Source organism: Mycteria americana, chromosome 5 (assembly GCF_035582795.1).
Source record: "Mycteria americana isolate JAX WOST 10 ecotype Jacksonville Zoo and Gardens chromosome 5, USCA_MyAme_1.0, whole genome shotgun sequence".
Lineage (NCBI taxonomy): Eukaryota > Metazoa > Chordata > Aves > Ciconiiformes > Ciconiidae > Mycteria > Mycteria americana.
Window position 1 is genome coordinate 6,890,045 of NC_134369.1, and position 24,065 is coordinate 6,914,109.

The following is a 24,065-nucleotide window of genomic DNA, read 5'->3' on the forward strand; positions in this document are numbered from 1 at the left end:
TTAGCATTTTAGGAATTCACATAACTTTGTATGCAGAAGGGCAAGTATCAACAGCCTCTGAGTTACCTAAGCAATTAGGCAATGGTTTTGTGACTTGCGCACCTGCATCTTAATTGTCCTAGTTCCATCTAAACTCTATTTTGGTTGCTTAAGCGTATTTGTGGATCTGACCCATTACCATCAGGTAATCCACTGCCTTGCAGAGAACTATCCTGAAACCAGTACCTATCTAGCAAAAGTTTACGGTACATTAAAATGGTCATCCTCTTTTTTTTTGGAAACCAGATATTCTAAAGTTTCAGTATATCGGAAACCTTCATTGTGTTCCAGTACTTGTCTTTTCTTTCAAGGTTATTAGAGTAAGTATCTAATTACCACATGTTAAAATCCCTAAAACATACCACATCTTTGCAGTCATACGTCATAAACCTGTGTCCAAGAAATCTCAGAAGGAGACTGCAGCCACCCTTGCAGTGTAAATATTTTTACAGTTAGGAGGAAAATTGAGTTACTTGAATAATGCTTGGGAATTAAGGTGGAGATACACATATATATATTTACATACGTAAGTTTGTGTACATATATATATATATAAAAGGAAAGATATTCAATCTGGATATAAAAGTGGTTTAAGTCTGTATGCACAAAAATAGCTGTAGCTTGGACTGCATTGCAAGTGAAGGTTGGTAATTGTTGGGTTCCGATGGGACTACTGTGTGCAAACAAGAGAAAGTAGAAATCAATATTCGGATTTGCTATACTCAATCAAATGCAATAAAAACAAAAGGAGACCCAAGGGTCCTGTACAACCTAGTTCTAACTTGTAGCAAAGGAAAAAAAAATTAAAAACCTTCTGACAACTCCAGTAGGTCTTAGTGAGTCAAAATACTGAAACCAATGAGGTTTTTCCTGTGCAAAGACAACTGAGGAGACTTTGGTCCTGCCAGGGCATCAATATTTTGCCCTGTGAGCTTAAGAACAAAAACAACAGAAAAAGATACTGAATAAATATGTAATATTTGAAATGGTTAAACACTCTATTAAAAATATATGTAATCATTTATTGTGTCAGGGGGAGGCCAAGTATTTTTCTGAATAAGAAAAATATTAGACCAGAACTTCTTTTCTAATTTAAGATTTGGATGCATCATCTTTCTGCAGTACAGTATGCAGCTTGCTTTAAATAAAAGAGTATATCTATGGAAAGCAGTCCGGCTGTGAAAGGAGAAAGGAGCTCTTGCAGAACTCTGTTGCTGTAGCTAAAGTTACGTTTACAAGAGATGGATTCCGTTTTCTCTTTTGCATAGTAGCCACAGCACGAATTAAGCTATGTGTGCTTTAAAGCTTTAGGTTTTGAACATGGTTGGTAGTAGCTCCTGCTTTTGATTTGTGGAACTCGTCTCAAGATGTCTTTTTAAAAGAGACTATTTGTGTGATACATATTGAACTGACTGCAGAAACAAAAGATGGCCAAGAAGATGAATCAAATTGAAGCCCTGCTAAACTAAGGGATTTTTTTAATAGATGGATCTGAATACACCCTCTGCGCTTCAAACAATGTAAGCAACAGATAATGAAAGTTCCTAAAAGTTTAGGCAGGAGGAAGGGAGGGGAGAATCATCTTAAAAAGGTCTTTCTGCTATACTGACTCCTTCAGTAACAAACTGCTCTTCATGGTGTTTTAGGAACTCCACGAAGGCGTTCTCCCTCCAGCGATTTCATTAAAGAGGCCAAAATGTGGAGGGCGGTGGCTAACGTCCTGCCGAGGGCCAAAGTCCCTGGAGGCAGGGAGTGCTGCCTGCCGCCAGTGCAGAAGGGCAGGAGCCTGCTTGCCGGGACCACTTGGCATCGCTGGCGGGGCACCGCGCTGGGGGTCCGCACCGCCCGGCTGCTCAGCATGAACCCGGGGATACAGAAGGTGGAAGCTTTGGACGCGGGTCATTTTATCCGTGTGGAGTGGGAGGATGGGAGCGAGAGCCGCTACCCCTGTGTCTGGCTGAGGGACAACTGCCAGTGTCCCCGCTGCTTCCTGCGCTCGGCCAGGGCACGCAAGCTGGTCTTCGAGGACCTGGATGTGAACATCGTGGTGAAGGAAGTCGCTCTGGCAGACAGAAAAAAGGTATTTGAAGCAAACCTTCATTCGTCCTCTCATGAAACTTGTCTAACAATGCTTGTTAATCTGTAAATTAGAGGCAGTTCCAGGTTATACTTTAATCACAATTCGTTTATCTGCAAACCCTACCGTGTATTTGCAAAGCTTTTAGGAATAATCACAATTTGGGGAACTCAGATCTTCCCACCTTTATATGAAACTTCACTTTATAGATGTTATGCAGAGGCCCCAGAAACCCAGGCTTCGGTTTTTAGGCTATAAGCGTGCTTTTTAAAATTCTGCTGTATGTTTCTTTATCACCAGATGTTGAAAAGAAGATACAGGCATTCCCCACACATTTGATTACACTTACACTTACACTTTTTTTTCCTCTTTATGCTATAAGTAAACGGCGTGAAAATCAGAAAAACAAACGGCAAAGTGATGTTGACCTTAATCCATAGCAAAAATATCAGTTTATTAGCTAATCTCCAATGTGCAAAAGACTTCATCTTAGAGCAAGCACTCAAACAAAAGTTGAACGCAATATTCAGAGATGGCCTAGCGTCTGTATCTGTATCTACCTATCTACGTTAACATTTGTTCGTGAAAAAGAGGAGGCTATTGGGCAAAAGAGGATGGGAACTGCCCTCCCTATGAATTTTAATCTTTCCTGCCATATAAAAACCCAATATATCATTTAGATTTTATAGCTTTTATTGAAAGCAGTACACAGCTCCTTTGATATGCAAACTCGTTTCCTTCAGTTTACACTTAAAGATGTTTTAAACATGTTAAAGATGCAGCAGTCAACCCTGTAGCAGCTGGGGCAGCCTTGCTGCAGGGCGAGTTTGCAGAGGCTGACCTGTGCGGGAGCATGGCTCAGCCGCAGGGTAAGGGTCTGTATTGAGGAACTCTGGGCTCCCAAGTTGATTGTTTGTTAGCAAAATTAATGCCATGTAAATGCATGCTTCGAATAGGCAAATTTATTATGATAGTACAGGGATTATCTGCTTCCACTTATTCTCAGGAACTGATGAAAGCACGGCACTAATCCTAAAGTGATGCTGGTGTTTTACCATCATGTGAACAAGCGGAATTATGTGAAATGGGAATCGATACCTACTCAATAGCCTTGAGAATTCAGCTGAGGGTGTGTGCTGCACTGAGCTCTTTCAATTCATGACAAGCAAAGCCATATGCTTTCTTTCCATGTTTTTTTTGAGAATTAAAAACACTAACACCTTTTTAAAGGGTTGAAAGGGGGGGGAGGGGTAAGACTTTTCAAAACTAGGAGAGGGATTTCTCTCCTAGCATTTCTTTTTGCCTGTCTTTCTTGTGCTTTTTTAACAAGCTGTCAGTGTTTTGGAAGATATTTTTGCTCTCTTCTGAGTTGTGGTGAAGCACTCTCCCCAGCGATATGTGCTAGCTTCTGTGATTCTCCTCTTTCTGCTAAGTGCAGCTCCCACAGTGAAAGCAGCCCACACAAAACAGCAAATTAGGTCATGGGTTCATGTAAAAATGACCATTTATAGAAGGTGTCAGAATCTGGATGATGTTCAGGTTGGGTTTTCATTACTTGTTTGCCATTATGCTCCAGGGAAAGCTTAACTGTGATATTATTGATCTAAATATTACAATTTCTGCAATTTCTAAGGGGCTTTTTGTTGTTGTAGGTGGTGGGTTTTGAATTTTTTTGTTCTAAAATTATCTTTTGTTTTATGTTGGAAGATCTCTATTACATGGCCCGATGAACATGCAAGTGAGTATGAAGCTGAGTGGTTGAAAAAACGATGCTTCTCTGAAGAAGCCAGAGCAGAAATGCAAGAAGATTTATTTTTACCAGGTAGGAATTAAAACCATATCTGTCATGCTTGTTTCAAATGCAAGGAGTCTGACACTGGCAGTCCCGCCTAGAGGTCCGTGCATGAGGACCAGGTCTACCCAGCTGGAGCAGTGGCATCCACTCTTGGTGCTCAGTGCCAGGCTGTGCATGCACAACAGGAACCCATGGTTATTACCCTTTCCCTATTCTAATCTCTGGACCTGAGGGGAGTTCAACTGGTCGGGCTGCGTTTACTTTCCTAAAAGCCTTTTCTTTCCAAAAAAGGTCAGTAGGTCTCAAAACTGAGCCTTGCGGACCAACAGCAGTCTATGTGATAATGCAAGTGTGCGTACGCTGTTTAAATTATTTAATTTTTTATTTTTAGAAAGATTATTTAGAATTGCAAGGGAGTTATAACTGATTTTTTAAAAATTCCTTCCATGGCCTTCTGTTAAAAAGTAACTGTGTCACGTAGCAGTGTCTAGTGCTGAAGTTCAGGTTGTGTTTGCTCTGTGTTTGCTCACCATACTTACTGCAGTAGTTGACTGTCTTTTGGTCATGAAACATTTTGTGCAACTGGCAGTGTAACATTTACCCAGTACAAATGACTCGCCCTTTTGAGTGAATAATTATAAACCCACTAGGTTTGTCATGATGCACAGCATCATTTCTTTGGCAGCCTTTCAGATTGTGAGCATGAAACGTGTGAAAACTTGCAAGATTTCTGCTGTTGCTCTTGACAGCGTTCCTGTGAGATCTGCTGTTGCAGAAAGTTGTGGATCTGTATTCAGAATCAAGACGGTATCCGTTAAAACAGGATATTTCTTTTAGAAAAAAGAAACTAGAGGCAGGCTGATGATATGAAACTCAGATCCAGGTATCAGTTTCCTCAGAGCTCAGCAAAAGGCAAATCCACAATTGGTTTATGCTCCTTTTTTGGGGTGTTTTTTATTCTAACAAAGAAAAGAAAGTTTGTTTGTTTGTTTGTGTGTTTCTCTGAAAGATGAGAAATGGGAAAATATGTGGCCCTAGGCATCTCTGGCATCTGAGCTTTGTTTGGCGCTTTAGGGACAACTGAAGGGGCCAGTTATCTTTCCCAATTTCTGTAGGTCAAATATTCCTTAGCTCCTAGCACCCATTCTCCTAAACAAAAGTCAGTTCTTCAGATTCAGCCTTTTATATCTGGCTTAAAACTTAAGTGATGAGTAATATTTCCATTCTCATTTCAGTGGATCGTATAACAGACTCTTCATAGTTCAGAATGGAACTTTTCCCCTAGTGATATAAAAGTTCATGTCTACTTTAGCTTTGGCAAGAATGAACTACACTGTTTACTATTTTGGAGGGTTAGGCACGTTCCCAGAATGAACGTGGTGAAGATGCAGACCTCAATCAGGGAAACTGGACTTGATTTCTCAGGTAGTAAAGACTTTTTATTTGGAAAAATGAAGATGCTGTGGAAGCTAGCAAGATGTCTTGTAGCCTTTGAGGGCATCAATGTAAATCGAACGTTGCTTTAATTAATGCCCAGGCAAATTAGTCTAGATCTCTGGTTATGTTTATCAGCAAAGGTATCAATAACTGAGATTTCATTATTTCAGATGTAATGCTACTTTTTTCCCCCATTATGAAGTCTAACTGGCTGTGACTTACCTTTGTACACACACGTTTACACAGTGCTTACTCTCAGCATCTAAATACAATGCTTGTTTTGGAGGCCAGTTCTCCCCTCTGCTACCGCTCTTTTCCAGTGGAGCCGTCCAGGTAAAATATACACCAAAGATATGTTTTATTCTTTGGGCAATGCTTTTGCAAATTCTGTTTTCCATGGTAGATCTGAAGAAATATGTTTATGAAAGTTACACTACATAAGGGCCTGTGTTAACTTTGGCTTTATTTAGTGGTGTCATTCTGCTCTTCCTCATATTCTCAGAGAAGACCTGGCTCATTATGATGGACAGCTTCTCCCAGGTTTTCTCAGGTTTCAGTTGCAAAAAAGGCTGCAGTTATAAAGCATGTGAGTTTGCTTTCTGGCTGTTTAAGACCTGTTTCTCATTGCATATCGGGGTAAGTTTAGAATTCGCTTCCTTCTGGTCAGTGGAGTTACACACTGCAAATTACATGCCCTTAAGTAGCTAACCATATCCCAGCAGTATAGTATTACAGACGATGATATGAAGTGCCAGCCCTGCATGCTGGTTCAACAAATATAAGAGCAAGCTCACCAGACTGCTGTAGTTAGAGGTTAACCTTCACTGCTGACATTATCACAGCCATGGCTTTTTTTTCTTTTTTTTTTTTCTTTTTTTTTGCAAGTGGTTATTTGCTTTTCATGCTGCTTTTATGGTGGTTTTTCATTATAATTTCTGAATCAAAAAATTAGGTGTCAGGCGTTTGTCAAACCTGAAAAGAAGAGTAGGTCAGATTTTCCATGCATGAACAAAGTGACTATAAATAGTTCTATGGCAATATGTCAACTTTCCCCTTTTAAAAACAGTGCCAGATCCTATCCATGTGGTATGCAAAGTCCGCTGTTTGTGTACACCGAGGCTCATTTCAGCCCAGCTTACAAAATACTTCCAAAAGAGCGGCAAAAAAGCCATCTTCTACTTCTCCAGTTCTGATGTCTCAAAGCTACTCCTTTTTTCCCCTCCTATTTATTTGTGTTCTCCCCAGCAAACGTCACAGGAGTGATTTACCACCTCGTGCAGTCTCTCTGTAACTCAGATTTTTTGTGTGATAGAGGAAGCTTGTGGGAGACACTGAGTACGCCAGGTGCTTTCCAGTATTCGGCCTCTTACTGCATCACATTGTATTTGCTGAGGCTCATTTTCCAAGATACTGGCATCCCAGCAACAGGACGTGGGGGGAAAAAAATTAAATAATATCACAGTGATGTTTTCCTATTAGGTGGAAGAGAAGAATATTCAGCAGAGGTAGTACCTGGTGCTACTTAATATTTTTAACCTTAGGTTAAATTAAATTTTTAACCTAAGGTTAAAGGTTACAGATGATGATCGTCCTTTAAAATGTGTTAATATGATATTGGATATATATCCAGCTCCACCGAAGTTTGAATCAGGATGTTAACAGCATCAATGGTGCTTTCAGTTTCTCTATTAGGTCGTGAAAGATCATCATTTTATGAGGAAGAAGCTAAAAGTTGTTTTTTACTAAAAGAGTTTAGCTATTTGAATTATCCTGTAGTAATAATTAGTAAGAGCTGCCCCCATGACTTAGGCTGCCTTATACATAATTCACAATACAGCAAGATTACATTTGTCCTACAATAAACATTAAAGCACATATTGTAGTCGAAATAATTTTAGATGAAGTAAGTTAATCTATGATGCCTAGACTTTCTTTCCCACATGACTCCAGTATAGAAGGTTTTGACCCGCACCATCCCAACCCGCGTAGTAAATGTTGAATAATTCCAAGCGTTTGTTGATGCATGCACACCATCTGCAGGAACTGGGCAAAGGCCATCCTCTCATTTTGTGCAAACTCTAATATAGGTGTTTTGTTGACTAACCTGGTATGATCAAGAAATGGCATTCTTCCCCCCCCCCCCCCCCCCTTATTGTTCTGAAGTTGGAAGAGGTGGTCACTCATTAATTCTCTCAAAAGCAGTTCATTCTTCCCATTTTGAAAAGCGCATAGATCTGGGGGTTTATTAGTTATAATGTAAATGGTCAATAACGACACAAAATAATTCTACAAGACCTTTGTTTTTATCCCTTACAAATTGTTCAGCTACATTTGTAAACATAAAGGTTTTTAATTTGGCAAGTGCAACTGTGCTGTGCAAGTGAGACTTAAGGCTACCCAGGCACTAATGGCTCATTCCTATCTTTCTTATCCCTTCAGCTTTCAGAGCTTACGTTCTTAGATTTCTACTATAGTACAAGGGAAACTATATTAACTGTGGTTACGCAGTGGGAAAAAACATGCTATGCTGACATGATAAAATAATGAAGAACGTGAGTGGGATCAATTACCACTAGGCAGTACTGGGAAAGAGTACAGTCCCTGTTTAGTGCTTGAGAGATTTTCAGGCTGAAGGAGTTTTGTGGATAAAAATGGGAATAAAGTTCCTGTTGTTCGGTATATGGGAGAATAACATCCCCTGTGGAGCACACAATTTTCTAAGACTTTCATATAGACTTTTTAAAAAATATTGTTAAGTGGAAGAACTTAAATATCTTCACATCACGGGATGTTTTTTGGTTTTATGATGTATGCTTTTCTGTCCCTTTTCCAAAGGATTATGGACCTTCTCATTTGTCCAATTGTAACTATTGAATAGCATATAACATTTTTGTGTGGGGCAGAGGAGGAGGAAATCTTTATAAATCCTGCTTATTTTAGTGTAGACCTATTACTTGTATCTCTCCTACTACTCTTGTACTTACCTGGCTGTGATGGTCTCTGAGACCAGTCAGGAGAGGAAGTCTTTCACTGCTTTTCCTACAAATATGAGTTATTTAAAAGTAGTTCATGCGTATGTCAGACATAAGTGTTAAAAATTAGACCCACAGATCTATTGCAGCTACTAGAAGGATTAAAACTGGCACCAGTATATTTGAATTAGGCTCTAAGACCTCTCTGGAAAAAAAAAAATTACTGATATATAAAGCATGAAGATTAAAAAGGCTGTGGAAATTCTGTGCTAAAATTATGAGGAAGCCACCATAAAATCTACTGTCTGCAACTTACTATATGCACCTGGTATAAGTAATCATCTGGTAGTCAACTGCAGAAAGCCAGTATGATTGTCAGCCAATTTCCTCTTTGCTAATAGAAAAAAAATTTATTACGCATACAGCCTTGAGCTGATATTTAAATGCTGCACGTTTCTCCCCATTTTATATGGCTTTATTGCTGCAAATGAATCACTTTATTTTAGTCATGGCTCTCAAATTTTTTTCCACTTCTTTATGTTCACGGAGATTATGCCTTTCTAACATTTCGAAAGGTTTATGCAGTGCTGTAAAGACAGTGGTCTGGCTTGTGCTCTAAGTATGCAAGTTTGTTCTTTGATTGTTTTTCATCATTTTCTTTGGCATATTTAGTATTAAATGAAGTGGTCACATTCATATTCTTAGCATAAGGCATTTGACCTTGTTGCACATAAAATTTTCACGAGTGCTAAGGAAATGCGTCATCTTTAAAAAACAGTTAAAGAATAGCTGTAATGGTTTACCGTCAAGACAGAATGGTATATCAAGGCAGGTTTTGCAAAGGTCTGTGCTTTATGCAATCCTGTTCCTTATTTTTGTCCATGACTATGATGGAAGGGAATAGCCACATTAAATGTGCAGATGACACCAACCGGGGGTTGACTGGAACTGTGTTGAAGGACCAGGGTTACAATTCTAAATGACCATGACAATTAAGAGAAATGGTAAAAACATAAAAAAATGCTTTTATGCGTCAGGTGACTCGTTCGTCTAGCCTAATACTCAGTCTCCAGCAGCAATATAGTAAAAGCACGAGTCAAGCCACTCTCTGCAGTCCATTTCCTTCGTATTTCTTCAGCATCCACAGTCATTGCATCAGGGTTTCCTGTAGGATACTGCAGCTTGGCAGCTGTTTGAGTGCGAGGTGGGAAAACAACCACCCGGGTTGGGTGGGGTTGGTGCTGGTCACAAGCTGAATGTGAGCCTGTGTTGGCAGACTGGTTTGGGATCAAGGCGAACATTGCTTTCAACTGAGTCCAAAGAGAAGTCTAACCTGCAGAAGAGATTAAGTAGTCCTTCTGCTCCATTTGATGGAGTAAGGCTTTCGTAGCATGTATCATTTCTGAGCACCACACATCAAGAAAGACTACAAAGTGCTCACTGGAAAGCACTGTATGTGGTTAGTGGTCTAGAAGCATCTAGAAGCATCTGCTGGGGGCAGAGCGGGGAGAGAGGGAAGGAACCATTTGTTTTCCATGCTCATGGTAGGTACATCACTATACAAATGCATGTGTACATACGTGAACAGATTTTCTTAATGCTGTTCAGAATAAGTAAAAATTTGAGCTCCGACAAGCTAGAAAAAGTTTCAAATTAAAAGGAAGATTTTAAGACACAAAGTGAGGGCATGTTTTTAATAGCAATAACTTTACAAGCTGCACTGGATTTCTTTTCCTCCCAGATACCAACTGCTGCTGCGTTCCACACGTTTCCCAAGATTAGTAATACTTGGAGCTGTACACAATGCGTTTTCAGCTTTTGGCCTGTTTACCACAGTGTCATTACAGAGTACATTGGCAAATGTCAGAGAGGAAAGGTTACTCCTGCAGTAGCTCAAAGACTGAGCTGTTGGCTGCATCAAGATGCCACTGAAGGGCTGGGAACTTGGAGCCTTTCTTCTCTGAAACATGAAGTGGGATTTATAAGCATTCATGTACCAGCCTGCACCTTTAAAAAGAAAAACAAACCCAAACCACTAAGGATGCTGGCTGCACTTGTCACTGGAAGTGACTTAATGTGAGAAAACTGGAACTTCGAGGACAGAGTTTATAGCCTTGCCAGACAGGATTTAACTATATTTACTACTTTCTGTCTTTGTTTGGGTTTTGTGGTTTGGTTTTTTTTTTTTTAAAACAAAGTAGCTAAACATTGAAAAAAATCCTGAGAAGCTGCTTTACTTGAACCAATTCTCAGTTGTAGTAGCTGCCTGGAGAGTATCAGTTCAGTTTCCTTCAAATTTTGCAATTTCCACATCATAGTGGTACTGTAAAGGTTAAACATCTCTTCAGTCCACAGGCAGTGTTGGCTCCTGAACATACTGCAGAGTCTGGGAAGGGATAAATTCTCAGTACCTTAGCGGGATTCACATCATTGATAGATTTACACAGAGAAAAGATTGCTCTTGCAGTTTACTTACAGAAACATTTTGAATTTAACTTTTGTCTCCCTCAGCTCCATGGAGTTGGAGATGTGAGGCCAGATGATGGCCTCCACCACAGGGGGTCTGGCTGGGAGGAAGACCAAATGGCTTCTTGTTCCTTGAATGTTCTCCACAGGTCAGCTGTAAGGGTTGGCAGATTTGTTATACCGAAGTCAAGGACAGTCCCAGACAGGTATGCTGAGTGTGCACTGTTTTGCAGTGCTGTGGCAAAGCAGGTGTTTGCAACAAAAGCCAAAACCACCCCAAAACCCAACACCACAGCCCATGTCCATTGGCTGCAGAAGGGGCATCCCGTATTAAGTGGAACTTCTAGCAACCACAGTAGGAACTGGGAATTTGAGTAAGAGGACTCTACAGTCCATGTACTCGGGGAAGCCTGGGGCTCCTGGAGATGCAGTTAAATTCCAGGTGCATATTTTTATTACCTAAAGTGGGGGAAAATCTGTTGGTATATTCCTTGAAATACTAATATTCTCTACTCCTTGTTTTATATAATATTCCTCTACTCCTTGTTTTAGCAAGACAGCAAGAAAGACTAGGAAGGAAAAGTTGAAACTTAAAATGTTGCATTAGTTTTCACATGGTTATATACCTACACCAATACTGAAGCTTAAATTTGTCTCTTAAAGGATATTCTTGGCAGTTCACACAGCATACCTAAAGCTATTTTAATTTCCTAACTTTTAATAGAGAAAAAGGAAAACATTCATATTTTATTTTTTCCCATCTTTCAAGTGTGTGAAAGGATAAACACACTGGAGCAGTGAGTAGCAGGCCATGGAGTGGTCTCAAAAAGGAATTTAATGAGGTGAGATTGTATCTCTCCTCAAGGATTGTGCTTTTTTCATTTTGTGAACATGTTGTGAAATTCAACAGCTTGTCAATCATGCTACAGCTTCTTTGAAACACAGGGTAGAGTATAAAAGATGGTCTATGTGGATAGCTTATATTTGGGTATGTGCGTTGTGTTTCTTGGACAGTATCTAACTAGCCTTAGCCAAAGGGGAGAGGACTAGTGGTTGGAAATTTGCAGACTTTGCAACTGTTGAAAAATGTTGTAACTATGTAGTGTCTGGATTTGCTTTTTTATGAGCACATTGCATTTTGTATTTGCTACCTCTATCTAGAGAGAGGAAAAAATATCCCAAACCTGGCCGTATACATCTCTTTGCAAGTGCAGCATGTCCCTCAGTCACTAGGTGAAATCCCGCAGAGCTCCCAGTCTGAAAGCTGCTTGGAATATGTAATAGTTTTTATTGGTCCTGTCCGCTGAAGGGATGTTGGAATAAAAAGGGGTATAGGTGTTTTATAAATGATGCCATCTGCATTTTTTAAATGTTTATGGTCTCATTTCTAGTATGTAATCTCTGTGATTGATGATTGGACAAGTTAGTTAGCTGAATATTAGCTAAAATACCAAGTAAGCTGGATGTGATTTAAACAAAACAATTATTCTGTGAAATAGATAAAATCTTTTCACGCTTTATTGTGCGCTCTTACGAATAAGCAGCTTCAGACTAAATACATAAAAGCAAGAGAAACCAGTTATGTCTTTACTGTAAGAATAAGAGCTCTGATTCAACATTTAAGAGAATGCTTGACTTCTTAAAACACTAATGTTTCGAGTTTCGCAAAAAACTAGAATCAATGCAAAATTTATGCAAAAAAAATGTAAGAAATAGCATCTTTGTCGTGTTTACCCATTACTGTGCAACGTCTTTGGTTTGAACGTCTGTGTGTATTTATTTGTGCATACAAACCGGTAAACTGGCAAACTTATGACGTATTGCAAGTGGAAATTAGTGAGAAGAGAGGAAGGAGGCAGGCAGTGTGGTATTCGGGGAGTATAAATCTGAAATAGGTCTTTTGTACAGGAGAGAAAGTAATTACCCCACACCTAGTTCTGTGCGTTACAGTAACTTCGAAGGGCGGGTGTATCTGTCCAAATGGTCTTTTGTATCTGCCACCAGCACTGCTTTTCAGATCAAGTGAGCAGATCACACCTCACTTCCTCGTTCTGCAAGTTAACATGTACCATTATGAAAACCCCACAAAAAAGCAGGAAATATGTAAGACCCAAAGTTGCTACCAAAGAGCCTGGGGAATCGCAATCACCAGGATTATTTTGCTTCTGAAATCAGCCAAGCCACGGCAGGTGACAGCTCTGAGATCAGTGGTTGCACGCTGCCGCTTCGTGGTACCACAGCCAGCCTGGCTGAAATCAGTGGAGGAGACAGAGTGCTGTTGTGGTGGGGGGTTATAAAGGCTGGAATGGTCTCTGTTCAATGATAAAATTATTTTTTCCTGTGAATTAGAATTTAACACACTGTGTGAACTTTTCGAGTGGTAGCAGGCAGTGTGTGAGGTGGGAGCAGGGCAGAGGTCCATCGAGCGGCTGGCGCTGGGGATACAGCTGTGCAGAACCCAGGAGTTCGGCAGCTGGTGGCTCCCCGGGCCTGGGCCATCCCTCCCCTCAGCACCTTCTGCTCTAGACACCCCTCAGGAAATAAATTACACTGCTCCCCGGGCAGAGTGTTTTCACCCTAGAGATTACATGAGAGGGGTTGCTGATCGTGTCTCAGTGCATGGCACCTGCTGGCAGTTTCTGGCCATTTATACAAAAGGGGAATAAAAGGGTCTGTGGTCTGATTATTCAGTTAGAAGGGCCTCAGTGTTTTCTGGAGCTCTCTCACTTTGCTTTCAGCTCCCAGTGCCAGGCTGCTGTCACTAAACTATTAACTCTCGTTGCCAAACGGGTACCCCAGCTCCCCTTACTTGGCTCCAGTTTCCTCTGCAGCCAGTGGCAGCTTTTACTCAGTCTCCAGACCCACCTTCCTTCTACCATCCAGTCCCCACTTCCATTTCCCTGAGTTTTTCCCCAGGTAATGTATCTCTTCCTCCTCCCTGACAGCTGCTCCCACCCTTCAGTTCACATCTTTCTTCCTCTGGGGCCTGGGATAGAAACTCTAACAGAGAGCATGGGAACGGCTCAGCTCATCTTTCCTTCTTGTCTCTCCCCAGATCGCTGCATCTGCGGGTGACCTCCTGCAGCAGCGGGTGGTCAGCTGCCTGGAGAGTACAACAGGGGGGGACACTTCCAGCTGTGAAGCTGTAGGAAGGTCTGTTACCAAGTCTCCTCGTGGACTTGTTCCTCAACAAGCTTAGGGGGGAAGGGATTCACCAAAACATATTTCTGACATCACCTCGGTTGCCAGAATTAGAGTAATTAGAACCTTTGCTGGAATTTTTTGAAACATGAGCAAAAAGTGTACTCTCCTGCTCAGTTTTGTTCTAAGATAGAGCCAATCCTTTTGACTGACTGTTCTCCTCATAAATTTGATATAATGGAACCTTCAGCATAAAAAAAAGTCAGCGCGAAGGATTATGTTTTGCTGAAGTTATAAGCATTAACAATTTCTGAGGAAATCTTAGTACCACTTATTATTAACAACTCTCTCAGTATTATAGCTACTGGTATGTGTGGTGTGTGTATGTGCTATCATAAATAGACATAGATAATTGGTAGTGCAAATACAAGGGAGAAAACAATTACCAATGATGCTTTCTAGCAAGGCAGCTTAATAAAAGTTATGTCTTGACCTAAGTTTCATTTACACTAGTGAACCTGTAGTCGTTTCAGTTTTAATGTACTAACAATGCTTAAAAATGCAATTTGTAACAATAAAATCACTACCAAGTCCCTGTAGCAGCTTTCTTTCAGGTGCATGCACAACCATTTCACTTGGCTTTAAACCCCGTACTACTTTAAACTCCCTGTACTATTTTAAAATCCCCATAAATAAACAAAAGACCAGGATGGGTTCAGTGGTCCAGGGATACGGTGCGGCATTTTAGGATGTTCTCTGGAATTCTTTCAGCTGTGGAAGAAAATCACTATTAGTTATTAAGTACCAAATGTGACCCACAACTGTGGATTGCAGTGTCCTCTGCCAGTAGCACAGACAAATTAAATTTAAGTTAACTGCATTAACAACTAGCAGACTCCAGAAAGTGTCCTGGTAAGAAGCTGTGCTTTGAGGTCCATGATTAATTTCCTACCTTTTCGCTTTCTGTCTACATTACCAATCCCTTGAGTTTTTGGCTGAATGCACTGGAGCCATTAAAATTTAGGTGATATCTGTTTCAGTGTTGTCTAGCAAAATTGGTCCTGGCAGGATTAGTCTGGGGGGAAAAAAGGCAGGGGGGGATATGTTGATTATTTTAACAAAGTGCTCTTGGCCTATGAATATTGAGGCCAAAATAAAGAATCACAGGGTTTAGTTGTTCTTGCCTGCACTAATGAACGGCTACAGCACTGCCTTTTATTGAAGGAAATTAATTTGATTTTGCAAATGTCTCTGAAAAGCTTAAAATACCTGATTGGAGTAGTTTTAAATAGATAGTTAACAAAAGAGGTTCTTCCTGCAGCATCTCAATTCTTCCTAGCCTCCCCACATAGACAAATGACTCTATCAGTAGTTTTTTCTAAATCTCATGTACGCTACTGGTATGATATGAGTATGATTTGAGTTTGCGCAAAGTTATGCGTGGAATAACAGAAGGTATGAATATTGAGCTGATGCTCAGTTGTACCTCAGTCTGGGGAAGTCAGTGACACGTCCCATCACTTGAGGAAGAACGATCATATTATTATATCTCTTTTCACACTTTGGAATATTCGGAAATCAGCAGGTGAGAGAAGTCCCAGGGGAATGGAAGTTTGAGCTTAGAATTACGCAATTTTTGAAGCACACAGTTGGTGCTATATTTGGCCTTGTTTCCTGTGAGTCTGCTAATTTTACATGGAAATTACTTTCCTCATCTATGTTTTGCAATGGTCCTGCTGTATCCCTCACCCAAGGTCTGGAGCGTACTCAGTGTGAAAGGAGTATTTGGACAATTTCGCTGCCAAACTGAAAAAAATTAGCTGTGGAGCATCTGCAAGGTGATATTTTCCAAAGCTGTAAGCATTGGCCATACTTAACTAGTTTCACAGGAATGGCAAATGTACATTCCTAACACGTGAACAACTTACTTGCCAAATTTGACACTTGAAAGAATAAAGCACTAAAACGTCTCTGCTAAGCCGATGCAGAAATTTTGACTTGGCTACACTACTTGGTCTAGGCTTTTGATCCATTTTCGTTGTTGTTGAAGCTCTCCCAAAATTATTTTCAGCGGATACTGCCATGGAAAACTTCAGCCCAAATGGTTAAAGTTTACCCAAGTTACAAGCAAGTGAAACACTGCTACAGAGAAGTGCGAGGTGGCTCTGGTGGTAGAGAGCTCCTCCAGCTGTGCTCTCTGATGAAAAATGCTTCATGTAAATGGGTAAGGGAAATTGAAACTACTGGCCTCAGCTTATTGAGCAAGCGTCTTCACAAAGCTCTACCAGAAGTTTTAGTTGTCAAACATTTTGCTCTAATGTACTCCATATGGCTTATGCACAGTTTTGAGCTGTATGGGTAAGACTCAGGATCTCGATAGGGAAAGATGACAGAGAAAAAATCCATAGTTGTCCACTGAGGAAGTCCTGGATATCACCAACTGCAATCTCAGAGATAACCATTTGGCACTCAGCCATGCAGAGAGTCATAATCTTCATTCTTCCCTGTATACGTCTGTCTTTGGCCGTTAAAATAAAATAGCCTGGGTTTCAGAAGGGGCAACCTTGAGCTAAGAGTTAAAAATTGCTTTCAGCAGGGAAGAAGTTTCACACAATTCACAGCTCTCGTTGAAAATTATTGTAAACCTCGCTCTATTATTTTTCATGCTGGTACATACAAAATTTTTGAATGGTCTTGGCTTTCCACCAAAATGGATGTTTCTCCATGGGATGATGCTGATCATGTTCAACAATGTAGGTCTGGGAGGTGGCGGGGGGAAAGTCCGAGTCCAACAGAGAATGTCACAAATCCTACTCCTTATTGCTGAAAGGCTGCCAGTTCTCAACGGCTGGATGAGAGGTCCATGTAGAGGGGAAAAAAACCCCAACCAAACAAAACACCCCCACCAAAATTCAAACATATTTACTTGCACCAAAAAGCATAGAAACATTAAACCATAAACATTTCAGTATAAATAATGCCATTCCTAGGGAGAAGGCATCAGATAACCCGAGAGGGGGCCTCAGAGAGGGAGGTTGACCTCAAGTAACCCCACGGGCTAATTGGTTGACCTCAGGTGACCCCAGCGTGGTCCAGAGAGAGGGCACTTGACCTCAAGTAACCCCACGGGCTAATTGGTTGACCTCAAGTGACCCCAGCATGGTCCACAGAGAGGGAGGTTGACCTCAAGTAACCCCACAGGCTAATTGGTTGACCTCAGGTGACCCCAGCATGGTCCAGAGAGTGGGAGGTTGACCTCGAGTAACCCCACGGGCTAATTGGTTGACCTCAGGTGACCCCAGCGTGGTCCACAGAGAGGGAGGTTGACCTCAAGTAACCCCAGCATGGTCCACAGAGAGGGCACTTGACCTCGAGTAACCCCACGGGCTAATTGGTTGACCTCAAGTGACCCCCAGCGTGGTCCACAGAGAGGGCACTTGACCTCAAGTAACCCCACGGGTTAATTGGTTGACCTCAGGTGACCCCAGCGTGGTCCACAGAGAGGGCACTTGACCTCAAGTAACCCCACGGGCTAATTGGTTGACCTCAAGTGACCCCAGAGTGGTCCAGAGAGAGGGCACTTGACCTCAAGTAACCCCACGAGCTAATTGGTTGACCCCAGATGACCCCAGAGTGGTCCAGAGAGAGGGCACTTGACCTCAAGTAACCCCACGGGCTAATTGGTTGACCTCAGGTGACCCCAGCATGGTCCAGAGAGTGGGAGGTTGACCTCGAGTAACCCCACGGGCTAATTGGTTGACCTCAAGTGACCCCCAGCGTGGTCCACAGAGAGGGCACTTGACCTCAAGTAACCCCACGGGTTAATTGGTTGACCTCAGGTGACCCCAGCGTGGTCCAGAGAGAGGGCACTTGACCTCAAGTAACCCCAGGGGCTAATTGGTTGACCTCAGGTGACCCCAGCATGGTCCAGAGAGTGGGAGGTTGACCTCGAGTAACCCCACGGGCTACTTGGTTGACCTCAGATGACCCCAGAGTGGTCCAGAGAGAGGGCACTTGACCTCAAGTAACCCCATGGCTAATTGGTTGACCTCAAGTGACCCCAGCATGGTCCAGAGAGAGGGAGGTTGACCTCAAGTAACCCCACGGGCTAATTGGTTGACCTCAAGTAACCCCAGCGTGGTCCACAGAGAGGGCACTTGACCTCAGGTAACCCCAGGGGCTAATTGGTTGACCTCAGGTGACCCCAGCATGGTCCAGAGAGTGGGAGGTTGACCTCGAGTAACCCCACGGGCTAATTGGTTGACCTCAAGTGACCCCCAGCGTGGTCCACAGAGGGGGCACTTGACCTCAAGTAACCCCACGGGTTAATTGGTTGACCTCAGGTGACCCCAGCGTGGTCCAGAGAGAGGGCACTTGACCTCAAGTAACCCCACGGGCTAATTGATTGACCTCAAGTGACCCCAGCGTGGTCCAGAGAGAGGGAGGTTGACCTCAAGTAACCCCACAGGCTAATTGGTTGACCTCAGGTGACCCCAGCATGGTCCACAGAGAGGGCACTTGACCTCAAGTAACCCCAGGGGCTAATTGGTTGACCTCAAGTGACCCCAGCGTGGTCCACAGAGAGGGCACTTGACCTCAAGTAACCCCACGGGGCTAATTGGTTGACCTCAAGTGACCCCCAGCGTGGTCCACAGAGAGGGCACTTGACCTCAGGTAACCCCATGGCTAATTGGTTGACCTCAAGTGACCCCAGCATGGTCCAGAGAGAGGGAGGTTGACCTCGAGTAACCCCACGGGCTAATTGATTGACCTCAAGTGACCCCAGCGTGGTCCACAGAGAGGGCACTTGACCTCAGGTAACCCCACGGCCCAACTGGTTGACCTCAGGTGACCCCCTATTGGGGTTCCCAGAGCCTGAACTGTGCTTGTTTATGTGCACTGATTTTCCCCCCCTGTCATATCACGGCCCCATGTATTGACTGGGCCTGGCACGGCTTCGCTACTCTGGCCGCCGTGGCTGCGCAGCGGCTGTGGGGTAGGTCCCACACTCGCCTGTGGATGCCTGGGGGTGTTGGTTTCCTGTCTTCGCCCTTCGTTGCTCGTGAAGAGCTCACTGGGACCAGCCCCTTTGCGAGGCCGTCACCATGCCCACCCCATCAGACTCGGCTGCGCCCACCTCCCACTTGCGCCAGCGCCTCTCGCCTTGTCTACGCAGGAGCTCTGCTCTCCTGGCCACCCCGTAGCACCTTGCGCGTTCGGTTTTATTTGGGATATATGAGGATGCTGCTGCATTTGGAGCAGAAAGATAAAGGAGCTCCAGCTCTGTCTGGTGCAACTGAATCTCTGTGTACGTCTGTCCATACAGGCCTTTACCTTCACATGTAGCAGTTACAGATTTGGTGATATGTTTAAAAGAGCTCAGCACAGTTTGAACCTTCAAAACAAAGCTCTGCTGGCTTGACTTTCATTAACAGTTTGCATTGCCAAGGATTAGGCCTTAATCACCATCACCACACAGGTAAATTAGTCCTTAACAAGCTTGTCCTAAATTAGCTGCAAGTATAAAACAGCAGCAAGCCCGGCTGCTGGGGTTAGCAGTCGTGCCTTGGAGTTGGTGCTGTGCTTTGTACAGCTTTTAAGGTGAGGGGGAAGAGTACTTTTTGGTGAAGGAAGCCACACCTGGAGTAGGATACCATCTTTTCTTCCTTGATTTTTCTCATCGCTTGTTGGTGTTTTATTCTTCTCCTTCTTCCTTTGGAAGCATGGTGGACAGCACACCTCCTCGTAACTGAGTAGTTTCATTTTTGCAACCAGGACTTGTTTTGTGGGTTTTTTTTCCCAGAACCTTTCCTAGTGTCCTGAGGGGTTACTTTGGCTTCACCAGTTATCTTCTCTACCTGCTCTACATGGGGGGGGTTTCTCTTTCACACTTTACTTCTTGTATTTGTTTCCTATATTTTACATGTGCAGTTGTCTTCCTCTTTGTGCTTACTTATTCTGTGTGTGTTTTTTCTTAGCTATTTCATAAAATGCCAATTGCTGATTTTGCTATTAGAATTCATACCATGCTATGAAATGCTTACACATAGTCACTGGTTACATTATCTTTGTGTGCTTACGTCTGTGTTTAAGACAAGTCTTACATCTTGCTTAACTTGCTTCTGCTTTTTGTGTGCAACAGGCCCCCGCTTTGACTACCTTGCTCTGTGGTGGGTGGCCGTTCAGGCACAGTGGTGAACGTCCCTGTTGGAGTCCTCTTGAAGGACTATGTGTTTACTTGAGGGAAAATGTCAAGAAACTACCATCCTGGGGAGGTTGCCAAGACTTACTCTAGACATGTATGCCCTCAGCCATGAGTAAGTGGATAGCCTTTCCCCCAGCAGGTTCCCAAGACTTACTTCAGTTATGTCTATCCTCAGACATGAATAATTGGACAGGCTTTCCCCCATTAGCTGCCATCTGCTGCTGTGGACCACAAGAAGTGGAGAGCAGCTGTTGTCTTTTCCTGAATCCTCTCTGAAAGGAGGGCTCCAGCAGCACCGTTGACCTGAAGGGCTCCCTCCTCCATAACCCTTCTCCTCTCTGGGCCAGACCCCAGACACCTCTGCAAGCGTCGCAGGAGCTGGTGAGGCCTGGGCTGGGGGAACGGGTTGCCTGCACCTCTCTCCTGGCTGCACTTCTGAACTCCTAAGAGGAGTCTTGGGACTTGGCTCACGCTTGGTTGAGTGTGGGCATATTCCCTTACCATTGCTGTAAGCCATCCAAAGTCCTGAAAATGAAGAGCAGTGAGAGCCAAGTTCTAAATTCTTCATCTCTGTGTGTCTGTATCTCACCTGGAGAAAAGTGAATGTTGCCTGAAATTGGGAGGAATGAAGTGGAAGGCATGGGACTTCTGTCCTGGGACTGAAAGGAAAAGCTATTTTTAGGTGCATGTGAAGGGACTGCCTAGCTCCGTAAACATTTGGGCCATTCCTATGGTTCACACTGGAATTGAGAGTGCATCCAACACAGGCTAAGGCAACCCATTCTTCATTAGACCCGCTGATAGGAATTCCTTCCTACCTTTGTATTAAAGATGTTATGAGACAGAGAAAATCCCAGTCTTGACATCTCTACTTGAGTCAAGGTCTCAAAATCTAAGGTTGCATATCAAGGAAGGAAATGCACAGGAAAGAGGACACAAAATAAACCAAGAAGGAGAAAAATAAAAGCAAGAAATAATAAATAACTGCACAGCCCAGAATCTGATGAGGGGCAGCCATAATCCAGGTGCACTCACACCTTAATGCCCAGACACAGGGTTTTTAGCAAAGCAGAGCAAAAATACTTGCTGGGAAGACAGGGCTAGCAAGCCTCAGCTGAGTTCCTCTCCCTCTGCCTGGTGGGAGCCGTCCTCTTCGCATCTAGTGCAGCCGTTCAGAGGATGCTGGTTTTGGTTGCCAGCGCGCACCCAAGTGACCTGCAGTGACACACCAGGAGTTACAGGCAGCATGTGCTCCTGGAGATCAGAGGAGACAAACCAAGGGCTTTGCCTTAGGGTTTTGGCTACAGTAGTTGAAATTGTGGCTGAATCATCACCTTGCCTTCAGTGGTGACCAGATGCCAAGATCAATGCTAGAGGAGTTGTGTATTCTCCTCTGGGGAAGCCTAATCAGGTGAGGGACGTATCCTGGCACTTAAAGTAGGCAGAGTGGGACTTACGCTGCAAGCAGTCACTGTGCCTTCCCACTGTGTGTCTGGGGGCTTCACGTCCGTCTGCCTGGCTAGACACGTAACAAGCCTTTCCTTTTCCAGGTGCGGCCTCCAGCACTGTAATCCAGATAAAAATTTTAACTGTGTACAGTTTTGTTGAATGTAGAATACAGTAGGCATAATTTTTAGAACTTACTCGTGTTGGAAGATGAGATTTGGATTGTGCAGCCCTTCATAACATGAAAAATCTGCCTAGATTTCATGATCATATCTAATTATTACTTCATTTTGTCGCTGTATGTTTATGCTTGTCTCTTCTGTAAAGTATCTTTACAAATGGATGTAAGGTCATGTTGTCTGACACCAGAGTACATTCTTCCTCAGCAAATAATACAGTTAAGAGAAAATAATTGTTTTTGTTTTCTAGTTGTGACCCAGTATTTTAGTTTTATTTCTTCTCTCTGTATTGGGTGACATCTATTTGGTAACTCTCCAGCTCAACCAGAATGTGATTGCTTTAGGATAGGTTATGAGATTTTTTAAAAGCATTATTAAATCAAAGCAAATAACCATTATAGAACAGTGATACTAGAAAATAGTAATAAGAATTGGTCATGCATTAAAAATCCCCATCTATAGATACAGGTGTAGATACACTGTTAGAGAAAGGTACAGATTTAGCAGTATCTGGGCAGCTGTAAATACATAAAAGGGTGAGGCTAAGCAGCATTTAATTTTAAAGCTGCAGAGCAGAGATTTTCACTACTTCTAAAGCTTTGGATGGTGTGCCATAAAACTGCCGCTGGTTTGAGGGGACAAAAAGAAAGAAGAGGGGAGCAGCAAAAGGTCTGAAGGAAAGCCAGGCTCAAAAGCCCTTTCCATTCTGCCTGCAAGTCTATACCTGCCTCTGACAAATGGCTGCAGGTTTCCACCTTTTATATCACAAGGTCTATTCAGCAAGCAAATACCTGATTATGGTTTAGCAGTTCTAGCAGTATTCTATTGTCATGTGCTCTTATAATCAATTTTGTTTGAGAATGGGCATGACATAACTTCTTGCTCATCACTCAATCTTTCCGTCTTTGCTTTACCTTCTGGCAGTGCTTGGATTTGTTAACATCTTGGGCTCTTGTTTGCATCTTCCTGAAATAAGATAAATGCTCACAAAAAAATCTGCAGAGGAAAAGACAAGTAATTACAGCGTCCTGCAGAATTTAACATAACTGGATATGATTTCATGAAGACAAATCTGCAAAAGAAAACCGATTGTTAACTTATGCAATTCATGTAGTTACTCTGCTTCTAAGCTGTTATATTGGTGTGTGTTTTCTCCTGTTCCTTCAGCAGGAATATAATCTTTTCATTATTATATATCCATACAATAATACCTCTGAGGGAGATCTTAGGGCACTCCATGCTATTTTACCCTAGACAAGAAACTTTCAAAGCAGTCTCAGTTTCAAAGTTTCACTCTCAAGGTTCATCAGTACAGTCAGAAAAAGGAATATGCACATTTCTGATATACTGTTAACAAAAAAAAATCTCTTTCAAATGGTCTTTTATTCAACTTGTGATTTCAGATTTTTTTAACTGCAGTGTTTTGTTGAATTTCATCATAAAGATTGCTTGTTATCCGTGCAAACTCGGGGACCCAGTTTCAGGTGGCTGACTGCAGGATTGAGGGCGTATTCACAAACACATAGCAATCCCATTAACTTCATACTTCAACTGTGTCCTGAGCTTTGACGCTAAAACAGCTAAGCGCTTGTTTCTCTGTTTCTTCCCTTTCAGAACGCCAGTACTGGGGCTCAGACCTACAACTTCCCAAAATACCTTTTGAAGACATCATGTACAATGATGAAAGCGCCTACAAGTGGCTGTGCACCCTAAAGAAAGTAGGAATTGTGCTACTAACAGGAGCTGCTACTAGGCAGGGAGAGTTGGTGAAACTTGGCCACAGGATTGGGTTCCTGCGTCTCACTTTTTATGGGTGAGTCTGGTTTTTAATATCCTTGCTTTCCTGGCTATGTAATCGCCTCTAATGTGTTTCACTTCAGCTTGCTGGACCTCTTTTGTGGATTAACTTATTAAAACAAGGTGAAATTTTTTCTTCTCTGCATGTTAGAAAATGTATTGTCAATTCATATTCTGTATGAGCGGATTGCTTTGCTATCACAGGCAGGGTATGTAAAGAGCAGCAGCTGTAACTGCTAAGAGAAGGAAAAACACCTGAAAACAGATGATGTCAAATGAAAGATAACCACAAGATAGCCATACATATCTACACCATGGACAAAATAAAAAATCCCTAATCCAGTCCCCTTTTGAATAGAGGAAATTATCTATATTGAAACTTTTTCTTAGCCTGATTTTGAGTCATGGAAATAGGTAAGACTTAGTTGATGTTATTGTGTCTCACATCATTGAGAAGATAGGCAGAGTACCCATTTCCCTGGTTTCAACTGAGTCTGCTCTGGAAAGCCAC

The 24,065-nt window shown here is 42.5% G+C and overlaps 1 protein-coding gene across 1 annotated transcript in view; it reads left to right on the forward strand.

Annotated features, from left to right (window-relative positions):
- The window catches only part of BBOX1 (gamma-butyrobetaine hydroxylase 1), a 43,388-nt gene that overhangs the window by 5,431 nt on the left and 13,892 nt on the right, over positions 1–24,065 (forward strand). Inside the window, exons 3-5 of the mRNA XM_075502030.1 lie at positions 1,686–2,119; positions 3,824–3,938; positions 23,372–23,570. Coding sequence (XP_075358145.1) covers positions 1,686–2,119; positions 3,824–3,938; positions 23,372–23,570 — 748 coding nt within the window. The remainder of the gene's footprint in view (positions 1–1,685; positions 2,120–3,823; positions 3,939–23,371; positions 23,571–24,065) is intronic.